General features: G+C 55.0%; 7 protein-coding genes across 7 annotated transcripts; 4 read left to right on the forward strand and 3 right to left on the reverse strand.

Moving 5' to 3' along the window:
• Positions 1 to 1,012: 1,012 nt before the first annotated feature.
• P884DRAFT_191476 (Rix1 complex component) lies at positions 1,013 to 2,113 on the reverse strand (the record flags this gene model as incomplete). Its single annotated transcript, XM_069437592.1, has 3 exons — positions 1,013 to 1,884; positions 1,939 to 2,011; positions 2,066 to 2,113. 3 exons carry the CDS (start codon positions 2,111 to 2,113, stop codon positions 1,013 to 1,015), a joined length of 993 nt encoding a protein of 330 aa, XP_069301013.1.
• Positions 2,114 to 2,609: 496 nt separating this feature from the next.
• Positions 2,610 to 3,694, forward strand: P884DRAFT_254646 (uncharacterized protein). Its single transcript, XM_069440910.1, has 3 exons — positions 2,610 to 2,712; positions 2,772 to 3,065; positions 3,122 to 3,694. The coding sequence occupies exons 1-3, from the start codon at positions 2,695 to 2,697 to the stop codon at positions 3,221 to 3,223; spliced, it is 414 nt and encodes a 137-aa protein (XP_069301014.1). The 5' UTR covers positions 2,610 to 2,694; the 3' UTR covers positions 3,224 to 3,694.
• A 1,692-nt stretch (positions 3,695 to 5,386) lies between these two features.
• On the forward strand, positions 5,387 to 8,283 carry P884DRAFT_274713 (uncharacterized protein; the record flags this gene model as incomplete). Its single annotated transcript, XM_069442762.1, has 3 exons — positions 5,387 to 7,109; positions 7,170 to 7,664; positions 7,730 to 8,283. The coding sequence occupies 3 exons, from the start codon at positions 5,387 to 5,389 to the stop codon at positions 8,281 to 8,283; spliced, it is 2,772 nt and encodes a 923-aa protein (XP_069301015.1).
• Positions 8,284 to 8,801: 518 nt separating this feature from the next.
• Positions 8,802 to 9,891, reverse strand: P884DRAFT_49709 (pyridoxamine 5'-phosphate oxidase-domain-containing protein). The gene has a single exon (XM_069445927.1). The coding sequence runs from the start codon at positions 9,787 to 9,789 to the stop codon at positions 8,911 to 8,913; it is 879 nt and encodes a 292-aa protein (XP_069301016.1). The 5' UTR covers positions 9,790 to 9,891; the 3' UTR covers positions 8,802 to 8,910.
• A 584-nt stretch (positions 9,892 to 10,475) lies between these two features.
• Positions 10,476 to 11,412, forward strand: P884DRAFT_254650 (40S ribosomal protein eS30). The gene is made up of 5 exons (XM_069440911.1): positions 10,476 to 10,600; positions 10,672 to 10,685; positions 10,784 to 10,838; positions 10,908 to 10,983; positions 11,048 to 11,412. Exons 1-5 carry the CDS (start codon positions 10,581 to 10,583, stop codon positions 11,069 to 11,071), a joined length of 189 nt encoding a protein of 62 aa, XP_069301017.1. The 5' UTR covers positions 10,476 to 10,580; the 3' UTR covers positions 11,072 to 11,412.
• P884DRAFT_49776 (uncharacterized protein) lies at positions 11,298 to 12,987 on the reverse strand. Its single transcript, XM_069445928.1, has 3 exons — positions 12,396 to 12,987; positions 11,908 to 12,315; positions 11,298 to 11,832 (listed from the first exon to the last, which is right to left on the reverse strand). Exons 1-3 carry the CDS (start codon positions 12,849 to 12,851, stop codon positions 11,581 to 11,583), a joined length of 1,116 nt encoding a protein of 371 aa, XP_069301018.1. The 5' UTR covers positions 12,852 to 12,987; the 3' UTR covers positions 11,298 to 11,580.
• A 361-nt stretch (positions 12,988 to 13,348) lies between these two features.
• P884DRAFT_191891 (uncharacterized protein) lies at positions 13,349 to 15,391 on the forward strand (the record flags this gene model as incomplete). The annotated part of the gene is made up of 3 exons (XM_069437628.1): positions 13,349 to 13,987; positions 14,204 to 14,832; positions 14,977 to 15,391. 3 exons carry the CDS (start codon positions 13,349 to 13,351, stop codon positions 15,389 to 15,391), a joined length of 1,683 nt encoding a protein of 560 aa, XP_069301019.1.
• Between the last annotated feature and the right edge of the window lie 2,298 nt (positions 15,392 to 17,689).

Here is a 17,689-nt window from a genome sequence, read left to right on the forward strand (position 1 = left end):
TCTACTTACCTTGACTTCAAAACTGTTGAGCGAGTCGATACTCCAAGAGGACGGTAGCAGAGACGTTATACTCGAAGATCGCAACCGGCCAAATATGGGCAGGTAGCAGGTTATTGTAGTGAAGAAGAGTGGGAGAGAGGAATCGGCGGAGAGGGAGAATTTCTAGTGTGAACGCAGGGCACGAAACCCTCTAAATCAGACTGGGAAATCAGTTCCCTTTGCTCTTTACCCAGAGCAGGCATGAATAGAAGCTTAAGGCGGCCTATCACGGTGCTTCGTGATAGTGATAGGGTTTGAGTACATAGAGGCATAGGCGGAGACTGAAGCGGGTCTCAAGCTTAGGCATGTGCTTGATTGCTACTTGGTGAAGTAGACTGGAAGGAGGGCAACCGGTATTAACAGGCCGAACAAATAGTAGGCGGAATGAGGACATGGATCTGGATTAGTAGCTTGTGCAAAAGGCTCAGCAGGGCACTTTAAGTAGGTTCCGGATGGCAACGAAAGTCAAGCGATGTTATCATCATTTCCTGAGTCAAAGATTAGCTTATATGATGTCCATACGGAGGGGCAAAAAAGGGGTATACAGGGAGACGTCTATCAACGCAAGACCAACAAGGTCTCATATCTCGTTCACACCCAGAACTAGGACACGCCCTTAAAACAAGGACAGGATTCTTCGACAGTGAGCCATGCGGCCGTGGAATGTGCTTCCTTCTATGGGGGAAGCATTCACGAAATCTCGAGGCGGAACAGTTCTAGAATGAAGCCAGAAAGACTCACCGAGAGCACTAAGTTGAACAAAGAAACACCACCAGCTGCCCAAACATGATCAGCGGATGCCCGTGGACGGATTAAACTGATCGCAGGGCCCGAACCCATTCTGCACTGTCCGTTCTAGGACTCTAGGGGATAAAACATACAGTGAGCCTTCACAAAACACAAAACGCCCTCGTAATGACAACTAACCCATACCGAACGCCCGAAACGCCATGACCCTCTTTCTAGTTAGCCCTCATTGAAGACCAGCGGCCAATGCCCTGTCCAGTGTGGCTGCGGCCCTCCCGACAGTACCGCCCTCCTTCTTGGCGCTCTCCATCCCCGTGGATATGGCCGCCCGCCATTTAGCGTCAAATATGCGTTGCCGCGAAACACGGTCGGGATACATCTCGCTGTCCTCGTCTCGAGGTGTTCCGAAGAGGTTGAGATAGGCGAAGGGGTTGGGCGTACCCGGGAGACGGTAAATATTGTCCCAGTATGCCATAGGGTTGTACGGCATTGGCGCCTCTGGTTTGAAGCCAACCTGTAGAAACTTTGCCAAGACTTGGATCTGCCTTGCTTGTGCTTCGGGTCCTTTCTTGGTGCCAAGGGTCGCTCTGGAGGAAGACGTCCACCCCTTGCTGTTCAGGGCTGAGCCAACGTTTGGGTTCCAGCCCAACATGGAGCTGAAGCTGTTGAGTGTCTTCAGCCAACCGCCGGGGCAGGAGACCGCCTCGTCTCCGGCGACCTCAAGAAGCCATTCTAAAACGTTCAAGGTGTCGCTGCGAATGTCGTTGGAAAGATGTGTCATCCCGCCCCGGATGTACATGAGAATCTTCTCTACGTGGGGCCGGACCTCTGCTGGGGGCAAAGCCCGCAAAACTTTGAGAAGCTGGGTTCGTACCAACGCTGACACATCAGACAATAGGGGTAGTAACTTTGTCAGAACCGCTGAAGTCCCGACAGGGTTATTTGGAGGATTGGCTGTAAGTTGGTTGGTAATGTAAGCCAATGCATCCCGTCTCTGGTTGTCGGACTTTGCAGTGATGGCAAGTGATAGGTTTTGCTTGAACTTCTCCGCTGGTTCCAAATCGTCGGCCACAAGTGTTTGCTGGTTGACCACAATTGCTACCGCTCGTTGGCAAGTTGATTCTCTACCACGCGAGGGAAGGGCGCACATACACTTGGATTTGAAGCTGGTATCAGTGAAATTCGAAGCCTTAGGCTTGGGTTTCCCAACTTTCAACTTGGGTTTCTGGATTGTCGATTAGTTATTATCTGCTTGGATAGACGACAAGAGGAATCGTACCTGAAAGTCCTTCTTCTTCTCTTTCTTCTTCTTGTTGCTAGAGCCCATCTTTTTTAGCTTATGGATCGCTAATAATAGAGAGTCCTCGCTAGGTTCTGTGGTTACGGTGACCAGGGGGGTTGGTCGGCGTTGGTGAATCTCGAAAGCGCGGGAAATTTTGGCGGTGTAGCATGGCAGAACCGGTGCTCTCTGGGTGTGCTGTAGTTCACAGTGTCTCCATGCGAAACCTTACTATGAGTACGGATTACAGTTTGTTGGATCTCACATCTGCCCCACGATGGTTCTGATTTTCAAGTAGTAGTAGTAGGATAATGAAATATTACCCGAGGCGTGGAGAGATTACCTGTAATTAGCAAGAAAGAATAACTGCCATGTGCGAGGCACCGACATCTTGCCATCAAACCCAGTTCATTGACACAGTACTTAGTAACACTCCTGGCTTGGCTCCTAGCGCTCATCGGGCGTGCGTTCAAGCCAATTACGCTCTCTCTCACTGCACCACCTATTGGGAGATTCAACCTCAACCCTTGCTTTCAAAGGCCCCAGCTTCAAGGTGTCAAGTATATACAACTGAAAGTACGCTAAGAACTTGGTTTTCTTTTCTTTTTTTTTTTTTCATTCAGGCAGCAATGTCAGATACGGCTTTGGTGCGTCGTACATTCAACTCAGCCGGTAGTCCTGTGTCTATCTAACCATCACCGCACAGGGCCCCGGCGCCGATGCGCTTGAGGAGACCTTGGGACGCCTTTCAAAAAAGCCGGGTGTCCGGGCAACCATTGTGCTCGACCGAGCCTCGGGTGCTATCTTGAAGACGAGCGGCCAGGTCGGGTCAATACGGACGACGAAGCCTTCAAGCGCATCCGTGCCCGCCTCCGGGTCGTTCAATAAGGAGGACGACGGGAGCGGTGCCAAGCACGATCAAGGCGCAGAGGAGCTGGCCTCGATGATATGGAACTTTGTCAGCACTGCTGGCGATCTTGTGCATGAACTTGATACGGAGGTATAGTAGGGTTTTTACAACCAACCGTGGCCAATGCACTGACAGCTATATTGCAGGACGAACTGAGATTGCTGCGCCTGCGAACCAAGAAGCAGGAATTTGTCATCGTCCCCGATGCTAAATATCTTCTCATTGCAGTTCACGAAACCTCTGCATGAAGATCCAAGGTGACGGACCGCTTTGCGCGAGTGGAAGCAACCCCGGCAATTTCCATCACGTTCTCGATGGCAGGCCATCCAACCCCTCCCGACTCCCGCAGGTCCGACTTGTCAGTTGTCAGTGCCAGCTTGCAGCGCTTTAATTTCGCATTCCACCTCGTCGTCACCAACCAAACGGCCCACAAGCTTTGGTTGGTCGGGCGGTAGCGTCCCGGTCAAGCACATTTCGGGGTAATTTAGAACAGCTTGTGTACAACAACGCAGCTGTGCGTCCGAGTGGAATGTTTTCGGAGGACATGAAACTGTTTCAACTACCCGTGTTGTGGGCCGGCCAAGGGCAGTACCCACTGGAGGACGTTTCTCCATGCTGTGGCAGATGGATCTGATGATCGTTAGCCTCAACCCCACAAGCGGAGCCAACAGCTACTCAACATGCCATTCACTACAAAGAGACCTTGACCTCGACCAACAACATGTGAACTATTGGATGTTTTGAGGGTTCGACTTAGTTAAGGTGACTAGATCTCCACCACGATGCCGGCCCAAGACCTGCATCATATCCCCAATTCGACCAGTGCATCACCAACCTGATGGCGCTTAGTTCTTGCAAGCTAAGCGGCAGGTTCTGGTGCGACAGCTCTCCACCCAACAGTCCAGTTGGCGCTGGCATCCGTCATGCAGGCTGTGCCGGACCTCTACACCTAGAGAACTAGGGTTCCGAGCGCGCCATCAACATAAGCATAGCATGTAAAGGATGCGAATGATTAAAACGCACCATTATTGTTGGATGTTCAGCCCGTTTCTCCCGTCTTAAAGCGACGCATCCCTAACAGGACGCCGTGCTCAGCTCACATTCCTAGATTTTCCCCCTGGGCTGTTGCAAGAGTTTTGCCTTTCATAGCACGAGATTAAATATCCCCTCCTCATCCTCTAGCAGTCGATTATACGAGTTCTGGTTCTGTGGTACTTCCCAATCAGGCGCCGCTTGCAAGGCTTCCACCATAACTCCGTCAGAGTTAATATCAGAGCAATTCTAGTCAGTGGGATTCCTCCAGTAGGTAATTGCACATAAGTGGCTACCTGCCACCCACTGCAATCGGTCTGCAAGCCGGAAACGGGTTCCCTGGTTTGCTCGTGTGCCTGATGAGGTTGAGCTGTGTCAGAACTCAAGACACAGTACTGTTTAAATTAGAAACGATGGCCCTGTTCTCGATTCGGATACTGAGGAGATCGCCCCGCCGGCGCAAGGGAAAGGAACAACGGCGGGACGAAGATGACGTCAAGATCGCGATCAAAGCTTCATTGCAACAAGACAACGAAGGCGGCGGCAGCCGAGCCATTGTCGTTTCGAGCGACATTGCCAACGGCGAAGTCAAAAGGCGACGACGTTTCAATAAACATTCAAGTCTGTTGCACAGCCTACGAAACCGATTTGCGGGGAAGCCACAATCGTCAGCACTTCAGCGTGGAGCAGCCTCTCAGCACGAGGTAAGAGTTGCCATCTTCAATCTTTGCGCTTTCCCTCAAAAACCCTTTCCACAAATCAACTCTGAATTACCCTTGATGGAACCGCATCATGCGGCGACACGCTGCTAGTGGGTGATGGCTCGTGCAACTCAGCCGAGGGGCAGGATCGAGCCAAAGCCAAGCCTAGACAGCCCGAGATACTTACTGTATGTAGTACCTACCTTACCTACCTGACCTACCTACTTATCATCTCCTCGCCAAGGTAGGCTCAGGCTCTGGCTGTCTTGAATGGTAATCGGGGTGCGGGAGGAACCTTGCTCTTCTGGTGCCGTCAACCCCCCCTCCCCCCCCCCGGAGCGAGCCCCGCGTGACCATGGCAGCATCCCCAATGGTTCCTGCACCAATCGTACGAGAAATTCCGGGGAGCTTGCAGACATGCGTCCCGGAACCCTATTTTGTACCCGGATCTTCAATGGCTTCTCGCCGCTCAATGTCTCATTCTGGGACTTGAGCAGTGCCATGGACACCGGCTGACTCGTCGTCTGGACAATTCAGCAGAGCCAACAGACGTCAACACCAATCTCCCCTCGCGGACCGGTGGTCAACCCCAACAAGCCGCTGCCATTGTCCCCGCCTCCCGGCAGTGAGCAGGCACGCGAACGGGCCAAAAAACCTGTCCTCGAGCTGGCCCGCATCATGGCCACTCTGACCGAATCCGAGGTCGAGAAGCTCTTCTCCGGAGCCCCGCAGTACTTTGCTAGGTCCGAGGGACACTACACTGGGGCTCCCCATCCCTCGGTGGCGTTTCCATGGGATGAGGAGCTGGAGATCAGGGATCTTACCGACCACACGCAGATCGAGGACAAGGCTTGGGGCTCGATTACGGCATGGCCTCACATCACCCGCGATGTCAACAGCGACCGCTCTGCCGCGCAGCGTGCTTCGGAAGCGAAGCGCCGGGCGCACTTTTACCCGCGATGCCGCGAGAGGCCCAACATGTTGAGCATGTTTGGGCTTGAGAAAGGGAGCGTGGGTTATCAGGCTGCCCTCGAGTTGGGCGTGGCCGATGCCCTTCAGGAGGAACAATGGGGTTTCCAGCGCCTCGCAGCCAGAGACCCCGCCATCGTCAGGCAGCGCCAAACTATGCTCACGTCGATGGACGGCCTCCGACACGTTGACGAGACTCTGATCATGGAGCAGCTGATCAAGAATGGGCAGAGATATTGCGAGGCGCATCCCCGCGAACCCCGACTGTCGGGCGATCTTTACAACGAGTTGTTCACCCAGATCCTGCATCCGCCAACAAAGGTGCTAGATCACCGAGACCCCTACAGCCTCTCGGTCCAGATCATGGCTCTAGTCAAAGTTCTCGCCACGCCAAACATGTGGATCGATTTCTCCCATGTGGAGTGGCGCATCAGACTGGGCCAGCTTCTGTGGGAGAACCCGAAAGGGGACAATGCCGAGGACGCGGCATCTGTCCAGACGGGTGATTCGGCGAGTGACATTCACGAGGAGCGGTACTGGCTGCTTTTGCAGATCCTCCTGGCCTGTGAACTGCTCGTCAGACTGGATGCTATCACCGAGGGCGAGGAACTCGGAGCGGGCAGTATCCGGCCGGCGGAAATCTACAAGTTCGAAAAGGAAGCCACGAAGTCGGTCAAATGGTCGCTGATCCTGGCACGGGTGTGGCTGGAGAACATAGAAGTCGTTAAAACCGAAGCTAGCGCGCCGGCTGACGTCGAAGAGAAATCTTCAGGCTGGCTGGCGACACTGACGAAGCGCATGTTGCTCGCTCGCGATCACGACTGGCAGAACCACCACAGCCGCGTCCCGGTTTACGCGATCAAGGGACAACACGCCCGCCGCCAAGTTAACGGTCTTGCGCATTTTGCACGCCGATTGCGTTGGCCCGGAGGTGAAACTTACTTGTCTCAGGTGACTGAGAACTGCCGCTCTGTAGTCGAAGGCACTCCTCTCAGTACGTTGCTTGCTCGATCAAGCAGTCGCGCGGATAGCCATCATCTCTTCCACTTTGGCCATCATCCGAAAGAGGAAACAAAGGAACACCGCCCTCCGTCTAGGCGGAAGAGCGTATCGGTTGCGTTGAATCCGTCAGGATGGCTCTCCAAGAGCTATGTTTCTGGGTTGATGCTCCCTGGTGAGGGACTTTGTCATTTTCTGATGGCAACCCTGCTAGAGAACGACCCAGAGGCGTTATCGAGCCTGGGCCCCACGGCCAATCTGTGCAGCGGGTTTGTGTATTCTGGCAAGAGCTTCTGGAGCACATCATGCATTGTCGGCCGTGTCCTTAGCGCCGGAAGGGGTGCTGTCGAATGCATGGGCTGGATCTCCAGCGACGTCATCCCACGAGGATTTGGCAATGGCTGGGTGAAAATTGATGCAGAAGAAACGCCAGGTATGAACAGGGCGTTGCATGCCCGAGACGAAATGCATAACGCTAATCTGAGATCTACAGAGGATGCGCTTCAAGTCAACAAAAAAGCCCGCCTTTGGGGTAAGAAGGCGGTTGAGCGGGAGTCCAACGTCCTTGGAGACACTGATCCATCATCTGTTCTTCCTGCCGATTTTCTCATTCCCTCTGAGAACACCTACCCAGAGAAGGAGCCGCCTGCCCTCGACATCGTCCTGAAAGCCTTGAATCTTGGGGCACCAGTCAGCCCCGGCCACACCACTCCAGCACATGGCAATGAAACTACCCCAGAATCGGATGACAGCAAAGTTAGCTCACCCTCCGTCTTTGCCGCCTCGGTAACCTTTGCTGTGACAGACCTCGACTCGGAGGAGGTTCACGAGTACACATATTCCCTGGCTAAGGACATCAATTTCGTGACAGCCCACCCGTGTGTGCCTTCGCAACACGTTAGGCTCATGAAGTCACCCTGCAGCCCAACAATTCAGCAGGTTGATATATCTGGCCATGGTGCTTCCGGTAGAACAGCAAGTGTAGTCGGTACGACGGTCCAGATTTGAACCACACCTTTCCCTACTCCTGCCAGACATACTAACCACTCCTAGGCCATCCGTTACACAAATACTACACCTATGTAGCACTCCACCTGTCTGAGCTACTCACCAAAAAGGATTGTACCCTCGAGTCCCTACTGAGTAGCTACTCATTATCTCCACGGCAGCGGCCTATCATGAGCCCCTCACTCTCGCAGGTAAACAGCCCGGCCGCCAAGGTACTTGTCATCGATTGCATTACGGGCTTCCATCCGCAACCGCAGGAGCACGAAATCCCCCTGTCGCCTGTCATCAGCCGAACAGACAGCAACAATTCTGCTGGAATGCTAACCTCGCCCACTTCGTCCAACGTCACCCTGGGAGGGAGCGCAGACCATGGTCAGGGTGATGGCACGGGAACGGCAACGTTGGAGAGCGCGTCAAAGATGATGCACTCGGAATCACGGCGACGGCAGTTTGGATCTGATATGGAGATTTTGGTGCGGGCGTTCTGTGCGGAAAAGGGTTGGAACGCGTTGATTAGCCGGCGGCGGAGGGGATGTCTGGCGTGTGCGATCCGGGAAGCCGGGGCGCTAGGGTGGAAGGTTGTTATTCGTGTTGATTAGGAGTCACTCCGATGATGGACGGGAACTTTGTGCCTGTAGGTGGTAACTGACAACCAGCGCAGGGACAGTTCCGAATGGATAGGTAGACTCAAACTAAGTTAATACCGGCATATAGTCGTTGATACCCCGTAAAAACTTCATTCAGGAAGGATCTTTTCGCAAAGGATACACTGTTGTACTCTGAACGTAGAGGGTGAGAGAGAACTCACTCCTCTCGTGGTTCAAGGCTTCTTCGCTCTGTTGACGGTCCGGTCGTGAACAGGAATCACGAAGAGGCGTTACACACAATCACATCAACCTCGTGGACCCAGTAGGGGCTGGACCAAGCCATTTATTGCGTTTATGATAGGTCTTCGAGGCTGTTAGAGAAAACTGGTAGTGAATATTGATGTTTCCGATCCCCTCTTTAGGTTCACCTTAATCTAAAGGTCTTCCTGTGTAGACCACTCCTTCCACCCCTTCTTTTCTCCTGGAAGGCGAACCTTTTGCCATTCTTCCCGCGTGACATTCCGCCTAGCAATCAGGTCAGTCAACATTACATAGGTACTCTTTTACCCTGCCGGCATTTACAGGAGAGGAAAAAAAAAAAAAAAAAAAAAAAAGAGAGAGAGAGAGAGGGAGAGAGACTTACCACTCCTCAACAGGAATCCACCCAATATATGCGCGATCCCCGAACCCGCCGACCCAGTACACCTGTTCCACAACCAGCCGCACAAAGTGCGCCTCGTGGATCCGGTTGCCGGGGAGCCAGAACCGCGCGTCCGGGTGCGACTTGACGTAGCATCTCGCGAGCCTGGCGCCGACCCCGTCCTCGTCGCTGCGATCGTCGCCGCCCGGGATTGGCTCGAGATGGCCGAGAAGGGAGAAGCGGGGGAGGTTGGCGGCCGAGTAAGGGAGGGAGATGTCGCGCTGGTCATCATCATCATCGTCGTCGTCGTCGTCGTCGTCGTCGTCGTCGTCACCGTGATCGCTGGCGTCCTCCTCCTCCTCCTCCTCCTCCCATTCCTTCTCCTCCTCGGTGCGGGATAGGCCCAGGTACGAGAGCCAGCTGTTCCGAGTGCTCTTGATCCGCTTCGCGGGCGGGTACGGCGGAGTCCACTGGACCGCCAGACTCACGTTGCTTCCCGCCGCGGCGTTCTTAAAGGTCGTCCCGATGGAGATTGCCAGGATGGTGGGGTTCCCGACGTCGTCGTCCTCGCAGTCGGCAATGTATTCCATCAGGCCATACGGCAGGCCGCCTAGCCCCGGGGGGCGCCGCTCCTGGTTCGAGACCGCGCCATCGCGATTGCTATCGCCCTCTTGTTTGTCGTCGTCCTCGGGGAAGACGGTTGAGAGCGTGCCGAGCGGAGTAAGAGCGAGTATGCGCCGGCCGAGGACGGCGGATTCGTGCGAGGTCGGGATGCGGAGTCCGCTGTGGGAGGGAGGGACGGCGACGGCGACGGCTGCAGCTGTTGTTGCCGCGATGCAGGCGGAAAGAAGGGTGGTTGCGGTTATGGTGGGCCTCATGATGCACGGACCGAGCAGGATGATAACGGTGGACTGTGTGGTGATGATTGATGGGAAAGGAGACGAGCCCTCAACAAGGTACGGGAGATGTTCTAGGTAACCGGAGAGGTGCTCACATAACTAACTACTGGACGTCAATGCTTTGCCACAGCCGGGCTACCATTTCCCGAGGTCCCCTCCCCCGGACGACAACAGGGTTGAATCATGCGATGCTGTTGTGGGGGTAGCACATGGCACCGCACCGACTGCCAAGTCATCTTATCTGATCAACGGTCCCCGCCTCTCTCTCAGGATGTTGCTCAATTCGTTAGGGTGCCTTCGAGCAGGATCCTCTACGTCGAAATCCGAGACATCCGACCCTTGAAACTACCTTAACGTTACAAGTGAATCTATCAAGGCGTGTGTTGATGCATACCAGACACATGACAATTTTGCAGTCTAGGGGCTGCCAAGCTCTCGAATTGTTGAGGGATCAACGTATTCGGAGCCATGAATCTTGGGTGTAGAGCTAGCATTGTTAACATATGCTGCACCAAGATGAGGTAAGCACTGAAATGGTCACGAGCAAACATCACGTGAATATTCATGTGACTTGGCCAAGACCAGTGTGACACCCCTGGTCGGTCTGAAGCCCCAAAGGCGAGCCCCGCAGGGCTCCCACAATTATTAGGTAACCGAAGGATAATCCGCAAAATCGCCGCCCACCGGAGGATACCACTTGCAGACTCTTCTTCCCGTCATCGTCTTCCCCAGCAACCCTTCGAGAAAGTCATCGACGACAATCATCCAAAATGGGCAAGGTTCACGGAAGGTAAGAACTCAAAACGCTTAATTACACACATTTTCCGTTGGAAAAGCAATGTTCTGACATGTTTACCATAGTTTGGCTCGTGCCGGTACGTCTGCTTTCCCGTCGTCGACGACTCTCGCATCCGTCGATCCGAAAATCGAGAGATCGAAGCTTCTTTGAGCGAATTCTGATTGGTATATGCAGGCAAGGTCAAGTCTCAGACCCCCAAGGTCGAGAAGCAGGAGAAGAAGAAGGTCCCGTACGTATACACCCGCTGAGGCCCGGCGCGAGCGACGGCCAGGTGCCAGATCTTCTGACAAGCGAATAGTAAGGGCCGCGCGGGAAAGAGGCTCAAGTACACCCGCCGTTTCGTCAACATCACTTTGACTGGCGGCAAGCGCAAGGTCAGTCCAGCTCGAGGTTCATACGCGAGGGAAGGCGGCACGACTGATGTGTTATGGTGCACAGATGAACCCCAACCCCGGCTCCTAAATTCCCCTCCGCAACCAAATCAAATCCGGCAACCTCTGGGGACGTTTTCCGAAAACGTTGATCATGCCGCGGGAAGCCTTCTTTGGGGACGGTGGGAGCAGGGCCTGGTGATGCCGAGGGTCCGACCATTGAAGGGACGAGATCTGGCACTGCGAAAATCACCAGGCAGCAGCCAACCTTGGCTTTGGCTTTATGGCACGGCACGTCATTTCGCATTCTGGGAACGGGAAACGGGTCTACTGGCATTTTTGCGATGCGTCTCTTGTACATCCAATCGACGCTCGATAGGGAATACCTCGACAATTCTCTGCAAGTCCGTGATCTCTCATCGCCACGGAGACTATATACCATCGAGCTTATTGGCTCGTGAGCCTCGAGAACGTGATCCTCCCGTGACTGACTGTACGGGTTTGTACAGCTTTTGCCACTCGGGGGCTGCATGCCATCCCGCCAACGTGTACGACGTAGAATTAGGCAGGCCAACGCAAAGTCGGCGCGACGCAGGTTGATCAGGGCCATTTTTTATCTTCTGCCCTAACCCAGCAATACCTATCGATGAAGTAATACGCCCACTTCCACAGCTTCCAGTCGGTTGGAGAGTCGCAGTGTTCCAGTTGATGGGCGGCGGCTTCCAGCCCCTGATGCCTCAGAAACTCTGGCCAGTGCTCGAAAGCGCGCAGCTCGACCCAGAGCGTCAGCAACAGGAAAGCGAGCTGTTTGTCCCCAAGAGCCATGATGTTGTCATAGCCTCTCTTGGTAGCCTGTCAGATCGGACTGGGTCAGCGAACCGGGAACAACCAGATAGGCTCAAACGCAACATCAGCGCTGCACATTACCTCCCACGACAACGGAGATTGGCGCAGCTGGTGGGCGCCGCCGCGGACGAGCCAGAAGAGTGTTCGGGCCGTCTCCCAGTCGAAGGGACCGGTGAGCAGCCTTTCCGGAGCTCTGGTCAGGGGGTGAACCTCCACATAGCATGGCGGCTGCCAGATCGGCAGACGAGCTTCTTCGTCCGGGGGATTCTCGGCCGGGAACCAGGCGGCACAGGAGGCTCTCAAGGTCTCCCATTCCGCCTCGAAACGTGCTGCCACGTCTGGGTGGCCATCGAGGCCAGGCCCAGCCACCGGAGTTTTCGAGGGTTTCAGGTACTCGATGAGCCTCCCGAGGCCGTTTCTCCGAAACCATTTCTGCTGAGCTTCCAGAATGAGGGTCGTGTTGACCCATTTGCAAGCAAGGACGGCGCTCTGCGAACAGTTTGCGTCAGTCCCGTCCTGGTTCGGGTCCGAAGCAGGAGTGCTCTATCAAAGAAAAAACCGCTGCGCACCTGGAAGTCTGGTTCGCCGGGAACACATTCGGGCAGCAACCAGCGATAGTTGCCCCAGCCTTCACCCTTCCTGCGGCGGTCCGGGGGGGCGACTTGTCCCTTCTTGTAGCCGAACCACAGATCCAAGGTGGGCGCGAACGCCGCTTCCAGCAGCTCCGTCAGGAAGGACCGGGAGGAGAAGCGATAGCCGATCCGGAGACTGCTGCGCAGGAAGTTGAGGTTCCGGGACATGAAGATGATACGCTCGAGGATCTCGGTCGGGAGTTCCTCGATCGGTTCGGCAGGCTTCCTCGCCTTGAAGCGGCGTCGGGGTGGCCGATCGCCGCCATCGTCCCCGCCCTCCTTCTCGTCCTCCTCATCCCGCCGTCGTTTGGCCTTCCGGGTCCGATCTGTCGGCGGCTTCCATGTCTTTCTGGGGCCTGCTTTGCCTTTGACCTTGATCGGAGTAAGCTTCATGGAACGGTCTGGGGCAAAGGCGACGTGAGGTTTCGGTGTAGATATCCGCCTTTCCCGCTACCTCCAGAACCGCGTCATTTATATTTGTACGTAGTCCGTTTACAGAACTTCTTCACGTCGTCGGAAGAGAAGTGATTTCAAGAATACAAGGCCTTTGTTCTTGGCACTTGCTGATCCACAAAACCGCCCTGTAACTACGAATTACAGAAGGCACGCCCCCCCCCACCCCCCGCAGACCGCCTTCTCAGTGGGCTTTCGCGCACTGACCAGAAGGGAATGGGGGGGTTGCCTAGTTCTGCACTACACTAAGCACACCCCCTGGCAATAATTTTGCTGCAACTTGACTCGCCCGCTTTCGACGATGCTTCTGGCCCGGACCGCATCTCCAAAAAAAAAAAAAAAAGAGAGAGCGAGTTTGGTCGGGCCACCACCGTGAACAACTCGCAAACATTGGAGTGACCAGGCCACCTCCCCTCCGGACCCTGCTTCCGCGCGCAATGCCTCCGGCATTGGAACCAGCAGTACCATCGCGGAGGCTCCTCAGGTTCCTACGCGCCCAGTCCGAGGGCCTCTGGTTCACCGAGTGCGCCTCGCGCCTGTCTTCGTCGTCGTCATCGTCGTCAGCGCCGCCGCCACCGTCGACGACTACCCGCCGCCATGTCTGCGCCTGCGCGAGGGCAGCAAGGCCGACCGCCCTGCTGCCGAGCATCCCGACGGGCCGCCGCAAACCCACCCTGCAGGCCGCCTTTCTCGGCCTCGACGCGATCCTCCCCAAGTCGCTGAGCAAGCAGCAGCGCGCCTCGGCGGGCGGCCACGAACAGCAGCAGCAAGCAGGGCAGCACGGCGGTGCGCAGCGGTATTCCTCGTCGGACCAGGCACCCAGGGAGGACGGGGGCAGGTCGTCGTGGCAGGAGTGGCTGTTTGGGTCCGACGCGAAGAAGCAGGGCGAGCGCGAGCCGCTCAAGGAGGGCGACATCCGGGTCCGGCTGGAGGAGGAATCCGGGTCGATCTTCCAGCGGAGGTCGCTGACCGCCAAGGCTGCGCTGGACCCGAGGCTGCGGTGTACCGAGGTGGACGGGAACGGGAAGGTCATCATGGTAGACGGCGAACTCAAGAAGAGCGAGCTGATTGCCAAGGTACGCTATCGGATACACTGGCACACCTGGGCTTATTCTTCTTTTTTTTTTTTCCAATATCTTTTTTTTCTTCCTTTTTTCCCTCTAGTTCTTTAAATACAGAGGGAAAAGAAAGAAAAAGACAGAGAAAAGAAGAAGAAAGAAACGAAAAAAAAAAGAAAAAGAAAAGAAAAAGAAAAGAAAAGAACCGTGTTTATTGACCGTGTCGCTTGACAGTATGGCCTCCTCCCGCGCGATCTCCGCAAGATCGACTCCTCCAACCTCCCCCACATCCTCGTCCGCCCGTCCGCCATCCTGCTGAACCTCCTTCACCTGAAAGTCCTGATCAAGCACGACCGCGTCCTGCTGTTCGACGTCTACGGCTCCACCTCGTCTTATCCCCAGTCCGCCTTCATGTACGACCTGCAGGGCAAGCTGCAGCAGAAGCAGGTCGCCGGCGCGAACAGCCTGCCGTACGAGTTCCGCGCCCTCGAGGCCGTCCTGATGTCGGTCACGTCCGAGCTCGAGGCCGACTTCGAGTCCGTCCGGGACCCGGTCATCCGCATCCTCAGCGACCTCGAGGACGACATTGACCGCGAGAAGCTGAGGATCCTCCTGGTCCTGTCCAAGAGGGTCAGCACGTTCGAGCAGAAGGCGAGGCTGGTCCGCGACGCTCTCGAAGAGCTCCTGGAGGCCGACGACGACCTCGCCGCCATGTACCTGACCGAAAAGACGCACGACATAATCAGGGGCGAGGACGATCACACCGAGGTCGAGCTTCTCCTCGAGTCCTACAACAAGATTTGCGACGAAGTGGTGCAGGAAGCGAGCAATCTTGTGTCGAGCATCAGAAATACGGAAGAAATGTGGGTTCCTCCTCCTTCTCCTCCTCCTCCTCCTCCTCCTCCTCCTCCTCCTCGTCCCTTTTCCATGCTTTTGCGAATACCTCGAAGGACTACGGGAGCGAAGAATGCTGACAAAAAGCTTGCTAAACTAACAACAAAAAACAGCATCCGAGCTATTCTGGACGCCAACCGCAACTCTCTCATGCTGCTCGATCTCAAGTTCAGCATCGGCACCCTCGGGCTGGCCATGGGCACCTTCCTGGCCGGACTGTACGGCATGAACCTCGAGAACTTCATCGAGGAGACCAACTGGGGCTTTGGCGCCGTGACCGGCATCTCCACCGTCTTCTCCCTCGTCGTGTGCTGGTACGGCCTGATGAAGCTCCGCAAGGTGCAGCGGGTCAAGATGAGCGGCGGCGGCCTGGGCGCCCTGCGCAACCAGAACCAGTGGCTCTGCGAGCACGGCACGGACGGCCTGCTGCTGGATCCCAGCAACCGCGAGCGGCTGAGGAGGATCAACATGATGAAGAACGCCCAGCAGTCGCGGGCCAGGAAGTGGCCTTTTAGCAGGAAAATATGACCTTTTTTTTTCCTTCTTCTTCTCAATCTCGTCTGTCGGTTTGTTAGAAAGGGGGAGGGGAGCATTTATTTATTTTTTTTCTTCCGGGGAAAAAGGAGGGCCTTTCTCCGGTGCGAGGGCATGCATGTAATGGGATATACTGGCGTTCGCGGCGTGGGCGTGCTCTCAGGGGATGATGGATGCCAACTCCTCGCGTTTGGGGATAGATTGCGTCCTGTTTCTATACAACGGGGGCTTGTTGTTTCGTCTTTTCTGTTTGCTATCTCAGCTCACTACGGGACAGCCCTTTTGCCCCTGGGCATTAACCTGAATGACAGACTACAACGGAAGTAGATCCGGGAAGTTTGATTGCTCGACCGCTTGTCTTTGATTATTCATCACTGGTCCTCCTGGGAACTTGCAAATTGGGAGCCAGCTGTTTTGACTTGTGTGCATCATATACCGGTGCTTTTCTATATGCGACAGTACCGAGCTTGCTAGACTCTACCAGCCTCGACTGGACTTTTCCGCGATCGTGACCTCTCTCGGGTTGACCACGCGTTCCATCCACTATCATGCTTTGTGGGATGCTCTTTGGGATGCTCTTCCAGTACAGATTCAAACTCTTGGGAGTTTCCACAGGTAAGTAGTACAAGTAAGAGTTATACCGAAACGGAAGTCTTCATCGCAACGGAGAGCGTTTATTTGGCGTTTTAAGGATGGGATCTTTTACCCTCCTGGCTCAAACCTAAAATCAGAGGTGGCAACAGCGAGAAGCAGGCGCTTCCCTTCGCTGACAACGATGTGACCCGTTTCCTTCTGCTAAAAGTTTTTCACTCGATCAGGAAGGAGAGTGTGGATCGAGAAATATGGTCATGCCAACAATCTGACCTCGCTGCTTGGTGGAAGTGAGGGGGCGACAATGAGCCGCCGTGAACAAATAAATGACCGACGACCGACCTTGATATGGTGAACGACAGTGACATTGCAGCACCGTGTCACAAAATGTGTACCTCCGGAGGCAGCACATGGAGGCGTGTGAAAAACCTACGTGAAGCAAGCACTAAAACTATTTCTTGCCTCCGTTCGTTGGGAGCGATAAAAGAAAAAAAAACAAGAGGAATGAAAGGGGCGAGTTCCACTGTGCCACCACAACACCGCTGCAGATCGGTCTGTACAGCCCCGAAAACGCGTCATGGGCCGCGCAGCAGAGACAAGTTACGAGGTAACTAGTCTTTTCCGCATTCATCACGCCGGCCCTCCCATGTTATGTTTGAAGCACCGGATCGAGCTGGCCGCACCTCATTCACGCTCGGCGTTGTGAAGTCCGGACCCCACTTACCCGATCACGTCCTGTGAAAGGCGCAGGCAGGCAGCAACGAAGAACGGGGGGCAAAGGGGCAAAAAAAAAAAAAAAATATGACGAGGGGAAGGGAGGCAAAAGAGACGACCAAGGACTGATATATCCACCAACTGTTCAGTAAATCGTGGATCGTTGTGTCTTTGCATCAACCCGCTTCTTGCCGCCGTGCTTAAGTAACAACAACAACAATAAGAACAAAAAAAAAATAGCGGGCTTCTTACCAGCCGCCCTTTGTTCCTTGCCCATGGGACTGACCAAGAAGCGTAAATTTGAAGAAGCATGTGAGATAAAGCGAGCGGCCGTGTCATTGCTCTGTCTTTTTCCGCTCATCCTTCCTTTCACGCCATGAGCCCTCAGGGGCGGGGCGCCGACTTACATCACTTACCTCGAACTTTGGGGCCCACGGGAGTTTCCATCAGTGCCACGGTAGCACAGGGCAACAAAACGGTGAGAGGGGGGGGGCTAAACGGTTTAGACAAACGGGCAGATAGAAACAAAAATCCAAGGAGAAAACGGCAAAGAGAGAAGGGACTGACCAGGAACAGGTGACTATCGTTAGCCCGTTAACCGTTGTGGTTGTGTCCGCCACATCCCCGATGACTCACACGGAAGGGAAGGTGGGTTGGAGGGGCGGCGGCGACATTCGGAGTCGGGCAGGCGAAAGAGGGTCTGGGCTAACCCGTCAGATCTTTGACGGAAAGGGCTCATCAATTGGCTGACCCGGTCGCTCGGCAACGAAACGAAAGCGAAACTTCGTCCATCGTTCGAGGCATGGAAATCAGGGAAGGGACACCGTTTTCTCTTGGCCCCGTTCCGGCGTCAAAGGCACCAGCAAGCGAAAACGTTCTGCCTGTCAAGGCCGGGTTATCAAACAAGGTCTGGTCCACGCGTTCGAGTTGGGGGCTCCCTGAAATCAAACATCGAGCTCTTGTACGTAGCCCGTCTTTCTCGGAGGC

The sequence above is a fragment of the Thermothelomyces heterothallicus genome (genome assembly GCF_042370625.1).
Source record: "Thermothelomyces heterothallicus CBS 202.75 unplaced genomic scaffold P884_scaffold_2, whole genome shotgun sequence".
Taxonomy (NCBI): domain Eukaryota; kingdom Fungi; phylum Ascomycota; class Sordariomycetes; order Sordariales; family Chaetomiaceae; genus Thermothelomyces; species Thermothelomyces heterothallicus.